This window comes from Erythrolamprus reginae, chromosome 6, assembly GCF_031021105.1.
Source record: "Erythrolamprus reginae isolate rEryReg1 chromosome 6, rEryReg1.hap1, whole genome shotgun sequence".
Taxonomy (NCBI): Eukaryota; Metazoa; Chordata; class Lepidosauria; order Squamata; family Dipsadidae; genus Erythrolamprus; species Erythrolamprus reginae.
The window spans coordinates 59447825-59462625 of NC_091955.1; the positions used below are offsets into that span (position 1 = coordinate 59447825).

At 35.7% G+C, this 14801-nt stretch overlaps 1 protein-coding gene across 9 annotated transcripts in view; it reads left to right on the top strand.

Annotated features, from left to right (window-relative positions):
• The first annotated feature begins 314 nt into the window (after positions 1–314).
• The window catches only part of TMPO (thymopoietin), a 37016-nt gene continuing 22529 nt past the window's right edge, over positions 315–14801 (top strand). For 4 of the 9 annotated variants that reach the window (XM_070755873.1, XM_070755875.1, XM_070755876.1 and 1 more), the window contains exon 1: positions 400–825. In XM_070755873.1, the coding sequence (XP_070611974.1) occupies positions 415–825 (411 nt within the window). In that variant the 5' untranslated portion in view covers positions 400–414. Of the gene's footprint in view, positions 826–14801 lie in introns of all 9 variants that reach the window. The other 5 variants (XM_070755870.1, XM_070755872.1, XM_070755874.1 and 2 more) reach the window with 4 other exon arrangements.

A 14801-nucleotide genomic window follows, 5' to 3' on the forward strand; every position in this document is an offset into this window, starting at 1 on the left:
AGAATGGCTGTGCTCAGTAAAAAACAACAACCCTTCTCCCCTTACAGAAGGTGGTTATCTACCCCGATTAACAGGTCTTCTTTCCGGTCGAGATGATCTGTGAAATCAGAACTTCGGTCATTTTCTCAAAATTATTTTCTATATATTATAGTACTAAACTACTAATCGTTAGACTCGGTTACATGTAACGTAGCGGTACTCCTCGTTACATAACTTGAGTCCCAAGCAAGAAAGAAAGAAGAAAAAAACCCAGTCTCCCACCACTCTCGCCACAGAGTCGATTTTAAATTACGCGACTGAGAGGCTTACTCAACGAGGTCTGAGGGGAACCCGCGCGCAGCCTCTTAAGACCAGGCAGCCAATCCCAGGACCGATTTGGGTTTCCGTCGACCAATCAGAATACATTTTATTGGCATGTGCCGAAGCTGTCCGTTGTTTTGTGCGCTCTGTGGAGTTGGGTACGGTGAGCGTCGCGCGGATTGTTCTTTTCCCTTTGGTTTCCCCCCCTCCCCTCCGCTTTGTTGGCCGTTCCTTTTCTTGTTGCCTCGGAAGACCCGGAGCCTGGCAATGCCCGAGTTTTTGGCGGACCCGTCGGTGCTCACCAAGGAGAAGCTGAAGAGTGAACTGATTGCTAATAACGTGAGCCTGCCCGGAGGTGAGCAGCGGAAGGATGTTTATGTGCAGCTCTACCTTCAGCACCTCACCGCCCGCAACGTGTCTGGAGTCCCCGCGCAGCCGGACTTCTCCAGTGACGAAGAGAGGGAGTCGACCCCGGTCGGCGCCAGGAATAGTGCGGGTAGCGCTGCTGCCGTCGTTGTGGGCCGGGTAAGCGATTTGGCGATTCTTTTTATTTCGCGAAATTTCAAACGGGCTTTTTCGTTATCTCTTCGCGGCCTCCCGCTCTTGGGGCGGTAGAGTTTTCCCGCTTTCTCTGAGGAGGAGGCGCGATGTCTTGTCACTGACTGAAGGGGTGGGGAGGGACGGGGAACCGTGCTTGCGCGTGGGTAAAGCCTGACTCAATCGCCTTGGATTAGGCAGGCTGTGTGGACCCTCGGTGCATTTAAGCGGACTAAATTCATGCCCCAATAGCATATAATGGTGAAATGCGTAGTGAAATAATCTTCTCTAACAGACACCTGCCGCCTTTATGCTTCTGTTGTAGCGAATTTACAGAATTTAAAATTTGTGAGCAAGAGCACGATTTCACAAAGTCATTTTTATTTGTGCCCTATCCTCAATATGTCTCCCCCCCTCCACATTTCATTGTAATTCCCATCACTTTCCTTATCGTCCTGACAGGAAATGACAGGCCTTTCAGTGTATTATATTTGATAAAATCAGGTTGAGGAAGGCTGCTTTACTCTATAATTGTTTCTTTAGCATTCACTTGCAGGCCAATAGCTTCGTTGCTTATTACTTAATTTCTTTTTGTTTTGTTGCTTATCTAATACTTATTAGGGTATATTTACAAGAATAAAAGTGTCTTATATAAAATTAAATAATGCTTTTCAACTTAATCAGCAAAATAATTTCATTTTTTAAAAAGATTTTAAGCGTATTAGAAAAAGCCTCTTGCTGATTGCAGTAGTGTGGTTCGCAGTTGGCAAGATGGTTCCAAGATGGTTTAAAGGTCAAGAGTATCATCTTAAATTGGGCCCTATAGAAAATTGACAGCTGGTGAAGATCTAAGTGTAAATTCCTATGCCTAGCTTTCTCAAGAAGAGTTGTACAGTACTTGGCATGTTCTTCACCATACTAGTACAAGTAGTCCTCAACTTACAACCTCAATTGAGCCAAAATTTATGTTAAGTGGGAGATTTGTTGAGTGACTCACTGCAGTTGTTAAGTTAGTAACAAGATTGTAAAGTGAATCTGGCTTTCATATTGATTTTGCTTGTTGGAATATTGCAGAAGGTGACCCCAGGACACTTCAACTGTCATAAATATGAATCAGTTGCCAAGCATTTGAATTTTGATCATGTGACCATGGGGACGCTGCAACAGTCATAAGTGAAAAATGATTGTCAGTTTTTTCAGTGCAGTTGTAGCTTTGAATGATCACTAATTGAACTGTTGTAATTTGAGGACTATCTGTACCTACAAATTACTGACTCATGAAGAGTTCCAAACTCAGCCTGTGTTTTTGAGGTGAGTGCAATCTCCACACCTATGTCGCAATGTTCTCAAAAGCTAGCTTTTATCTGGTCTATTGAAATTAATTGAATAGAAAGAAGATTTTGAACTCATTTACTCCAAGAGATATCAAGATAATTGCTAGTATTTTATGGATTAGAAATACCATGTGTGGAGACTTACTGATTGGGACTTCCATACCTACGTCCCCCCCGCTAGAAGAGTGGGGGCCTTGAGAAGAGGAGTATTGGAAGCATATCTCAAGGTTAGATGAGGAAAGATTGAAGCAACTACAGGTTCATATCTAAATGGTAGCTTATGAACTGTGTGTAAATCCATTCTATTCTTTCAGTTTCTACTGTATATTAAAGAATGCAAGAAGTAAATGAAATGCAGATCATGGAAATTTAAGAACTTACCCATAGTTTGAGATAATTAGCAATATCTGGATTCTTCCAGAAATATCTTGAACATGATGTTAAAACTGTAACAGCTCCCAGTGTCATGAGCAACTGCAATTGTTTGTTTAATTTCTATCAATCACTGCCCTCATTTAATCAGATTTGCTTCCATTTCTTGCTACTGAATCTTCATTATGGATTCCTTTGGTATAATGAACCAATTTTCTTGCCTACCTAGTTTTGACCTGTTTTTGTTTGACTAATGTTTGATTGTCCTTGGCTTGTAAAGTATTTTATTGCTGCTTTGGTTGTAAAAGGGACATAATATGTTCATGATACTATCTTTCTGAAGCTCATTTAGCAAGTTCAGAGCATTCTGTATTATTTAAATATTTGCTGCATATTTAAAGGCAGTTTGTAGTAAATTAGATAATTAAAACAATTAGAACACTTAACATATATGTTACTCTTTTTAAAAAAAATGCATACTAAAATAACAAAACTATAACAAGGAAAGCTATGTTATAACAAGAAAAAGCAGTGGGAAAAACAGCATAGTGGCACGGAGATAATAAAAAGGGTTAGCTCCAGAAAAATGAAGATGGCACTAGACATATGTCACTTGAGAGGGTATTATTATTTTTAATTAAAGTTTTTTATTTATAAAACAGAAAAGAACAAAACATACATAACACAAAGACAAATATGTGACGGATCTTCTAGGATATACACTCAGATACCCTAAATTGTTACATCAATGTTCACCTTAAAGTTCCACATTTTATTTCTCCATAGGGTTCCCTTGATTTTAAGTTCTGCTTCTCCTTTCTTCCCACCAATAGTATAATTGTTCCATGTATTCAGTCTAAAAATTCTGATGTTAGCCTGTCCATCTCCGCGCAGACTAATATTTTGTATAAGACCTCTTCTGTGGGTATGTTCCTGTTCTTCCATTGTTGGGCAAAGGCAAGCCTTGTGGCGATCAACATAAGAAGAGCCATGCTGAATCAGGCCAAAGCCCATCAAATCCAGCATTCTGTGTCACACAGTGGCCACCAATTGTACATGGGGATCTTGAGCAGAAAGAGAAGGCAAAACCCTCCCTTTCCCATGACTTCCTGCCTGCCTCAACCAACATAGAGGCGGTACATGGACATCTGTTTCTTTTTTTTTTTTTTTCAATTTTTTTTATTATTTTTCATAAAAAGACAAACAGATACAAACAAACAATAAACATAAAGTGGGGGTGTATTTCCCCCGCTTCTTATGAAAGTATAAATTCAAATATAGAAAAAGAATACATATGTATTAACTATTATAAAAAAAAAAGAGAAAATTAATAAATTTGAATTGAAGTTTACAAATCTTAATGTGGGTATTAAGGTTAGTATAACATAGTTACCAAAAAGGAGAGATACCTTTAATATAATCCTAATTACTATAATAAAATAGTATTAAACCTTCAATCTAGACAGTAAAACTAAATTCAACTATTATACTTCAAAAATCTTAATATATTGCTTATACTTATACATACATAGCTATATCATAATCATCAAAAAATCCTTTTAAGTTAATATTACTATTATTATCATCTAGATAAAAACTAATACAAAATAAAGAAAAAGAAAAAACAACCACTAACAATATATCTTATTTTTTCTTATCTATCCATTTGTAAACGTTGTTCCATGTTTCGTAAAATTTAGTATCCTCTTGATCGTTTAATCTTCTTGTCATCATATCCATTTCAGCGCAATCTAATATCTTAGCTATAACCTCTTCTTCCTTGGGGATTTCCTCCCCTTTCCAGTTTTGCGCATATATTATTCTAGCCGCAGTTAATATATGTATAATTAAATAAAAAACTTCTTTCTTATAAATCTGGGTTGTGACACCTAATAGATAAAATTCCGGGGTATTATCTATATCTTGTTTTATTATTTCTTTTAATATTTTTTCAATCATCTTCCAATATATTTTTGCTTTGCTACATGTCCACCATTGATGATAGTAAGTTCCTATATCCTTCTTACATTTCCAACATATTGGGGATGTTTTGGGAAACATTTTTGCTATCCTATTTGGTGGGAGATGCCATCTATAGAACATTTTGATTTGGTTTTCTTTTAAAGAAACTGATTTAGTCATTTTCCAATTATTAATCCACACTTTCTCCCATGTGTCTATATCTATTTCCTTGCCAATATTTCTACACCATCTTATCATAGTATCTTTTAAAGACAATTCTATATTTTTATGAGCAATAAGTAGTTTATATATTTTCCCTATCATTTTTGTAGGGTTAGTGGTTATCAAGGTAGTTAAAGAATTCTTACTTTTATTAAAAATATAAAGAGTTTTATCCTTCTGATATCTAGATCGGATCTGGGCATAGTGCCACCAATCTATTATTATCCCTTCTTCTCGTAGTTGAATTCTAGATTTAAGCTTCATCTGATCATTTAATAGTTCTTTATATCTATAAGTCATTTTCTTGTCCTTTATAGACTTTGGATGTGTTATTGCTTCTAAGGGAGCTAACCAATCTGGGATGCTTAAGAAATGATTCTTCTTTATATCTTTCCATACTTCTAATAAGTATTTCCTTAATGTATGCCTTTTAAAATATGAATGGTTTTTGTCCTTATCATACCATAAAAATGCGTGCCATCCAAGCATTAAATCATGTCCTTCTAGTTCAAGTGTTCTTTTATTATCTAAAATTATCCAATCTCTAAGCCATGTTAGTGCAGCGGCCTGATAGTATAGTTTCCAATTTGGAAGGCCAAATCCTCCTCTTTCTTTGATATCTTCTAAACAATTCATTTTTATCCTTGCTTTTTTACCTTGCCATATAAATTTTTTAACTAGATTTGTTAAAGTTCTTAAAAAGATACCCCCTGGGTTTATTGGTATTGTCTGAAAAAGAAATAAGACCTTGGGTAAAATGTTCATCTTAATTGTTGCAATTCTTCCTAAGAAAGATATTTTCAAATTGTTCCAGGTTGCTAAGTCTTTTTTAATTTCTGCTAACAATTTCATATAATTATCATTTTTTAATGTTATTGTTTTCGCTGTTAAATTTATTCCTAAATATTTTACCTTTTTTACAGTCTTTATTCCAGAAATAGTTTCTAATTTAGTTTCTAGTATTTTGTTCATATTTTTAGTCAAGTAATGTGTTTTGTTTTTGTTTATCTTTAAACCTGCTACATTTCCATATTGTTCAATGGTTTGTAATAAAGTAGGAACTGTTGTGGTCGGTTCTTCAATTATAAACATTAGATCATCTGCAAAGGCCTGGAGTTTATAGATTTCATCTCCTACGGTTAAACCTTTTATTCTGGGGTCCGCTCTTATTTTAATTAATAAGGTTTCAAGGGTCATAATAAATAACAATGGTGATATAGGACATCCTTGGCGAACTCCCTTATTTATATCAAGTATTGGTAATTGGCTGTTATTCAATATTATATTCGTTGTTTGTTTTGAATATATAGTATCTATTAGATTAACAAATTTTGGGCCAAATCTCATTTTATTTAATTGCATTTTTATAAATATCCAATTAACGTTGTCAAAGGCTTTTTGAGCATCCAAAAACATTAAAGATGCCATCTTGTCTGAGTGTTGTTCATAGTACTCTAGTATATTTATTACAGTTCTAATATTATTTTTAATTTGTCTCCCTGGAAGAAACCCATTTTGGTCTTGGTGTATTATTCCATTTATAACTCCTTTAAGTCTTTCTGCATAAATGGCAATAAAGATCTTATAATCTACATTTAATAGTGATATAGGCCTATAATTTTTGATTTTTTCTGGTTCTGTACCCTGTTTATGTATTAAAGTTGTCAGTGATTCTGACCAAGATTTAGGAATTTTTCCGTCAAGTCTACAGGAATTAAAAGTTTCTAACATATGGTTTCTTATTGTTTCATTATCTATCTTATACCATTCTGCAGGTATGGCATCTGGACCTGTGGCCTTGTTGCTTTTCTGTTTTTTAATTGTTATTAAGAGTTCCTCCATTGTTATTGGTCCGTCCATAGTAGCCTGTTGATCTTCTGTTATTTGTGGTAGATTTGAAGCCTCTAAATAGTTAAAAACTTCATCTTCAATGACATGATCTTTAGCATATAATTCCTTATAGAAATTATACACAATGTCTGCCTTACCTTCTGTATCGTATTTTATTTTACCATCTTTATCTTCTAATTTTTGGATTAATTTTGATTGACTTTGTTTTCTGAGTTTATACGCTAACCATCTGCCAGGTTTATTTGCATATTCAAAGTATTGTTGCTTTGCTCTTTTAATCTTTTCAGTTAATTGGTTTTGTTCTATAACTCTGATTTTATGTTTAATTACGTTTATTTCTGTCTTTAGATCTCTATTCTTGGTATGTTGCTGCGATAAGGATTCTAATTGTTTTAGTTCGTTTGTTAATTGTAAATACTCTAATTTCTTTTCCTTATTATATTTTGCTGTATAAGATATTGTTAAACCTCTTATGTACGCTTTAACTGTATCCCATAAGTTCTGTGGAGTAGTGTCTGATGTTTTATTAATTTCAAAAAATATTTTTAATTCCTTTTCAATCCAATCCTTATATTTCTTGTCGTTTAATATATGTCTGTTCATCCGCCAATTGTTCTGTTTATTATTCATCGTCATATAGACCACTATTGGATTGTGATCGGCCCATGTATTAACGTCTATCTCAACTTCTCTTATTTGTTCTGCCACCGTTTTTGGTGCCCATAACATGTCAATTCTCGTCCAAATTTTGTGAGGATTGGAATAAAAGGTAAATTGCCTTTTGAGAGGGTGTCTTTCCCTCCAAATGTCGCTTAATAATAGTTCCGCTTTCATTTTTTGAAAAGTACTGGGTAGCAAGTTCCTTCTTGTTTTTTTACCTTTTCCCCTTTTTTTGTTACCTCCCCCTCCTGAGTGGTCTAATTGTCTATTCGCGATAGCATTAAAATCACCTATTATCAATAGATTATCAATAGCTAAATCTGTTATTATTTGGTGTAAATTTTTATAGAATGTCATTTGGTCTTCATTGGGGGCATAAATAGAAACAACCACTAGAGGTCTGGGTTCAATATCTACTTGTACAATCAATATCCTACCCTCTTTATCCTTATATATTTGTTTGGAATTTATAGAATTCTTGACATACATCACTACACCTCTTTTTTTTTTGGTCTGCTAATGCAGCATACATTTTTCCAATTTTGGGATTCAACAGTAATTTTTGGTTGTCTTTTTTGATATGAACTTCTTGTAGTATTGCAATCTGAACATTTTGGTTTCTGATTTTGGAAAAAATTTGCTTCCTTTTTCTTGGTTCGTTAAGTCCATTAACATTTACGGAAAAGATTTTCAAGTCTTTATTCGTTGTCATTTAATAGGTTTTTTGGTTTCTCGCTGAGGTTGAACTCTTCTAGAACCTTGGTCCTGCTCTATTACTTGGGCAGTTGCCCCCAGGTTTTCTTCTTGCTGAGTTAGTAATTTTTCCCCTGGTTGCTGTTGAGCTGGCTGTAGTTGGACCACTAGTTGCTGACTTGCATGGTCGGAGTGGCGCAAACCACTCTGTTCAAGAAAGAACATAGCTTGATCTACGTTTTCCAGTTTGTACCTTGTAGAGCGCCATGTCAGAGAAAGTCCTTGTGGAATAAGCCAACGGTAAGTGATATTTTCTTTAATCAAGATTTTGGTTAGAAAGTGGTAATCTCTTCTGTTTTCTCTGACACTTCTTGGAACTTGTTTTAATATCTTTATTTCTACTCCATGTCGTTGAGGCGGGGAGTTTCTTGAATAATGAAGTATCTCATCTCGCAACGCCTTTCTTGTAAATTTAATATGTATCTCTCTTGGGAGGTTGTGTCGACGGATATAGCTATTCGAGATTCGGTATACTTCATCGATTTCTTTCTGTAAAGCCATAGGGTCCTCTTGAAGTATACCTCCAATGATTTCCGCCATAGTCGTTTTTAAGTCTTCATCTTTTTCCTCTTTTATATTCTGAAATCGAAGTCCGTACGAAGCTCGTTGCATCTCCAGCTGGATGATAGATTCATCATATCTTTTGTATCTTTCATCAGCTCTCCCTTCAAGATAGTCCATTCTTTTCTCATTTTTGTCAGCTTGCTCTTCAACTTTTTTAACTCGGTCATCACTTTCTTGAAGAGTTTGTTGGATCTGCTTTATCTGATCTTTCATCTCACCCATATCAGCTTTCATTTGAGCCATCTCCACTTTAAATTCTGCCAAGTCAGCTTTTATGGCTTCTCTTTGTTGTGTTGCCTCCTCCTTTATGGCTTCTCTTTGTTGTGTTGCCTCCTCCTTTATAGCCTCTCTTTGTTGAGTGGCATCTTCTTGTGATTTGACCATAAAGTCCTTCAAAGTATTCAAAGTCTCATGTATAGTTGCAAGATTGGACTGCATTGTTTTGTCTTTGTCTTTGTCTTTAGAAGACATGGTTAGCACTTGATGCGAAGGAGAAGAATGCGGTGACACTTGTGGAGATAGGGTAGTTGGTGTTGTTTGTTTCTTTGTTGTTTTAACAAGAGTTGAGGTGTGGGACATTATCAAATTAGAATCCACTATTTCAAATTTTAAAGTTAATTTCAATTTTATATATAGTGAAAAGGAAAAGAAATTACTATAAATTCCAAAACTATTCAATATATTTTGTTTCCCTTGTAATATGACTATACCAATTCAATAGCAATTCAATTAATAACAGAGTTCAAAAGAAGAAGAGAAAAAAAAAATATTATTGTTTAGTGCCACAGGAAAAAAAAAAAAAAAAAAACAAGTGTTAGCCTTTTCAAGTAAAAGGAGGACAGAAAATAAGAGAAGAGAAGGAATATCAACTGTATATAGAAGACAAAAGAAAGAAAAGAAAAAAAATTTTTTTTTGGAGGAAAAGACTTTGGGGGGAGGGGAGGAAAAAGAAAAGGGGAAAAAGTAAAGTAAAAAAATTTGTTCAAAAAGAAAAAGAAGGAGGGTGGTATTTTAGTTCAACTATTTAGAATAGAGCAGGGACCCAAGGTTTATTAACAATGCATGTAGTTCAAACCAAACTTCTTCTAGTAATAGAAATGTAAGGAAGAAAGTCAAAGAAAAATCAGGGGGAAAAAAACCAGATAGTTATTCAAAGACACAATAACAGTATTGTATACTTAAGTTCTTCTTATAGATCCTGTAATTTTGCTAGGAAGTAGAAATGAAAATCCAAATCTCAAAGGGTAAAGTTATATTTGATTTCAATTCAAAATTCAAGGAGTAAAGCAATTCCAAAACTTGCTTATGTTCAAGATGGAGTCAGTTTATTTTCCAAATTCAAGACAGGAACAAAGAACAAAGAAAGAGATCCCAAGATGGAGTCAAGTTAATTTTCGTGCAGCAGGCAGATGTTAAACCAAGGAGTTCTCAGCAAATAATCCAAAGGGTGTCAGCAAATAGTCCAAAAGGCTCAGCAAGTATTCCAAATAGGTTAATCCAGCAATAAGTAATCCAAAAAAGAAGTGATTTCAATCTCTTCTAGATTCCATTTAATTCATGATTATTAAGTTATTCATGTTGTGAAAATAGGCAGCAAGAGAAAAAAAAAAGGCAGCAAGACTGTGTTCCTCCGCTTCAAAAATTAAGTCCAGAAGATTATGATTTTAAAAATCTATCAAGAACAAATTCTGATCATCACTAGAAATTTCCTTTAGCAGTTAAAATTTCCTAAATAGTCATGTCAAATTTAAACTATTTTGTTAAAGCATAAAGTCAGAAAATTATTTTATAGATTCCCAAGTTCACGTTCAAAATGGAAAAGTAAAAGTGAAGAGAAAAAAATTAGGTCCGGCTGTTATTTGCGGATGGGTTTAAACAAGAAAAAACTTTCACTTTCGCCCTGGGAAAAAAAAAAACTTTCACTTAAAAGTTTTACGATCTTCTGACTTAAAGACGAAACACAATAGAGATTTTTACCTTAAGTCCTTTCTCTGCTGTACTCTTTTTCTATGTAGATGTAAATATTTTTACTTTCGCTTCTTTGCTTTTATTCTTCCCGCTGAGTGAGGGGAGAAAGCGCTGGCCGGTCCTCTTAAGCAAAGAGGAGCGGTTCTCCCGTCTCCGAAGCTGCGGGGCGAACCGCTGCCTCTGGAATCCTGGCGATGGGTCCTCGGGCAGAGGAGAGCCCCCTGTTCATGGATCGGGCCATCCGGGCCCGATCCGATCGCAAATGCGACCTTCGGAGGGGGTAGAAGAGATTCGCCTGGCAGAGCCCTGCCAGACACGTCTCGCCGCGATCTCCACCAAACCGGAAGCCGGACATCTGTTTCAATAACCACCATTACACTTGGCATCCATGAATCTGTCTAATCCTGCCTTGAAGTTATCAAGGCTGACAGCTGTCACAACCTCTTCTGGAAGTGAATTCCATAAACCAATGACCCTCTGGGTGAATAAATGTTTCCCTTTATTTTTCCTCACTTTCTTGCCTATGAGCTTTAGGGAGTGCCCCCTCGTCCTAGTATTGTGTGATATAGAAAAGAATTTTTCTCTATCCACCTTTTCTATCCCATGCATGATTCTATACACTTAGATCAAGTTACCCCTTAAATGCCGTCTTTCAAGGTTGAAGAGACCAAGGCGTTGCAACCTGGTTTCATAAGGGAGGTGCTCCCATTTCCTTGATCATATTTGTTGCCCTTCTTTGCACCTTTTCCAGTTCCATTATATCCTTGAGGTGCGTTGATCAGAACTGTACACAGTGCTCCAAGTGTGGTCTCGCCATCGATTTGTACAGAGGCAATACAACACTTATTGACTTATTTTCAACTCCCTTCCTAATCATGCCTGGAATTTGCTTTTTTTTGCTGCTGCTGCGCACTGGGTTGACATCTTCATTGAGCTGTCCACCAAAACCCCAAGATCCCTTTCTTGGGTTGTCTCAGAAAGCTTGGTCCCCATCAGTTGGTAGGCATAATTGGGGTTCTTTGCCCTGATATGCATAACTGCCCTTGTTTAGGTTAAACTTTGCACTTGTTTAGGGTCAAGATATATAACATTAAATAAGTTGTGTTTTTATCATATGTATCCAACACTGAGAGGGTATTCTAAACTGGAAAGTAGTCAATAGGAAAAAAAATGTGCTGTGTAACCATCTACCATGTGGTTGTAAGGGCTCTTAAGTCATCCTATGTGATTGGGAGGGACGTGTAGGGGAAGATATTACTTCCGATGATGTTCCAAATTACAATGAATTACATTAAGATTAGCAATTCAAATCTTCAAAGGCAACCCCATTTATGGTGCATTATAGTTACTATAACAAGGCTATCTCTAGTACGATCATACTGGCATATCAGTCTAAGCTGGTAAAATGTGCTTCAGATTATTTATATCTTTGGTGTCAAAGATACATCCATAAGTATCCCCAAATGTGAAACTGATCCTTTTGAACAGTGTAACTCCATCCAGAACATAATGAATTCTTCTACTATGAGCTGATTAACTATTTACTAACTAGTAATTTACTACTAAAATTAATTATTACTGTTGTCCAGCCTGAGCAGAGTTTTTTTCATTAATTTTGTCAATTGGCCCTTTTGCTGTCCTTTTCAGCATATCCAGTGGAAAGGAAAGGTAGAGCTGCTTGCAATTAGCATATGATAACTTTTGCTCTAAACCTCCAAATAATCTCACTCACAGGGGTCATGAAGTTATTAAATAGCATGGGGAATAAAGTGGAACATTTTACAATTGTGTATTGCAAAGCAAATACTAGAGAGTCAAGGAGAAATCTCTTAATTGATAATAGAACCTAGTAGAGTATGAAGTTTTATGCATTACGTTCACTGTGCAGAATGGATATGGTGCTATCTCTTCTTAGGTTTGCTTATATGACACTGCCAGAAAAGACTTTACATAATTTAGAAAAGAAAGATAATGAAACTTTGGGCACAGAATTTAAGTAATTGAGTGCTCAAGTAGTATCAGTTCTTTCAGATGAGAGTCATACTACAAAAAAAGAGCACAGGGTCCTGGAATTGAATTAGTCACATACTGTAGATGGTGCTGCTAAGACCATGAACTGAGCCATGTACAAGAGCAATTATTTGCAATAGAAGATTTATAATAATAATAATAACAACGAGTTGGGAGGGACCTTGGAGGTCTTCTAGTCCAACCCCCTGCTTATGCAGGAAACCCTACACTATTTCAGACAAATGGTTGTCCAACATCTTAAAAATTTCCAGTGTTGGAACATTCACAACTTCTGGAGGCAAGCTGTTCCACTGATTAATTGTTCTAACTGTCAGGAAATTTCTCTTAGTTCTATGTTACTTCTCTCCTTGTTTAGTTTCCACCCATTGCTTTATGTTCTACCGTTCTTATTCTACCCTTTGGAGAATAGGTTGGCTGCTCCTTCTTTGTGGAAGCCCCTGAGATACTGGAACACTGCTATAATGTCTCCCCTGGTCCTTCTTTTCATTAAACTAGCCATGCCCAGTTCTTGCAACTGTTCTTTATGTTTTAGCCTCTAGTCCCCTAATCATCTTTGTCACTCTTCTCTGGACTTTTTCTAGAATCTCAACATCCTTTTTGCATCATGGCGACCAAAACTGAATGCAGTATTTCAAGTGTGGCCTTTCCAAGGCCTTATAAAGTGGTATTAACACTTCATGTGATCTGTTTTAAAAGCAAGAAAGTTTTCCTTTTAAATTAATGACTTCATGGATGAAAGCAGACAACAGTTTACTCTTATGTCTCTCAGCAGTTCTCCATCCACAGCATCATTTGTGGGTAACTAGACCCTCTCACCATGACCCTATTTAGTGAAAAAAAGGCCCAACTCTTTGTGATGTTGGAAATTAAGTTGAACAGTGACTAGAGTTTAAAGAGACACTAATTCAGGAAAAGAAGAATTATTTATCTAAGTGAATAAGCAATAAAAAATAAGAGGACAGAATTTTGAAATGTTTTTTTGTATTCTTGTTTATTGAGATAGTATTTCAATGTACATCATATGTAACTAGGTGGCGGTATTCACCTATACTGTACTGTATTTTCTTGATTCAAAAAAAAAAATTAAGCAGGAAAATCACTAGCAAAATTCTGTCCCCACACTCCTTGTCTTTCATAAATTAATCAAGACCCATCTATACCGCCAGGCATGGGGGAGTTGAGACACCTTTCCCCCAGACTTTTTAATATTTACCGTATGTTTGGGTATGTATATGCATGTTGTTTGCTTTTTTAAATATGATAGGGTTTTATGTGCTTTTTAACATTAGATTTGTTTTCGCTGGAATATTGTTTTTATTATTGTTGTGAGCCGCCCCGAGTCTTCGGAGAGGGGCGGCATACAAATCTAATAATTAAATTAAATGAAATTAAAATTCTCAGGTTTATACCATACAGACTGTAGTTTTAAAAAATGAAACTTTGGAAGAGGGACAGTAGTAATTAATTTCTTATCTTTATATACCTATAAAAATAATCTAAAATGTAATTTTTTCTATTTTTCAGTAAATAATTTAAAGAGAGTAGCCAAGGAATTCATGATTTCATGTACTGTAAAATAGGGGACACCTGTGTTTTCAAATTGTTACTTTTCTAAATGTGTTATGTAATTTGAAGTAGTAATATTTAAAAATTTTCAGGAACTTAAAATAGTTAATCAATTATTCGTAAATTATTTTGAAGCAATGGGTTATAAGGAAATACAGATAATTCCTCAACGTTTGACTGTTGTTAAGCGACTAGAGTATTTAAGTGCAGCATGGAATGCCTGGGCAAAGGAATCTCAAGGATCACCTTTGGGAAGGAGAACCAACTTTGTCCCTTGGCTTCCCTATACATTATGGCCATTTCCAAATATAGCACCTGCTTCCAAGATGGCACCACACAGCTTCTATATAGGAAGGCCACACAACAGAGTGACTGCTTCCCAAAGGAGATACAGAACAGGTAAGTGGACTTAGCTATGATGGAAATGGAGAGGAGGGTATGGGACTCAGTACAACAGGTTGAAGGGCTGAGGGCTGTAGTTTAAGGATCATCTGTATTTGAGGAGAGAATAGGTGCATTTTTATAATAGAGAGGAGCGTAAACAGTTTTCTTCAACTACAGTATCTTTCTTCAAAACTATCACATTTCAGAAGTTTTGCCAAAAGCATTGCATTAGCCATCTCACAGCCAAACCAAATTTGAATTGCTTTGGTTATTCCAGTTTCTCAATTAAAAAACACA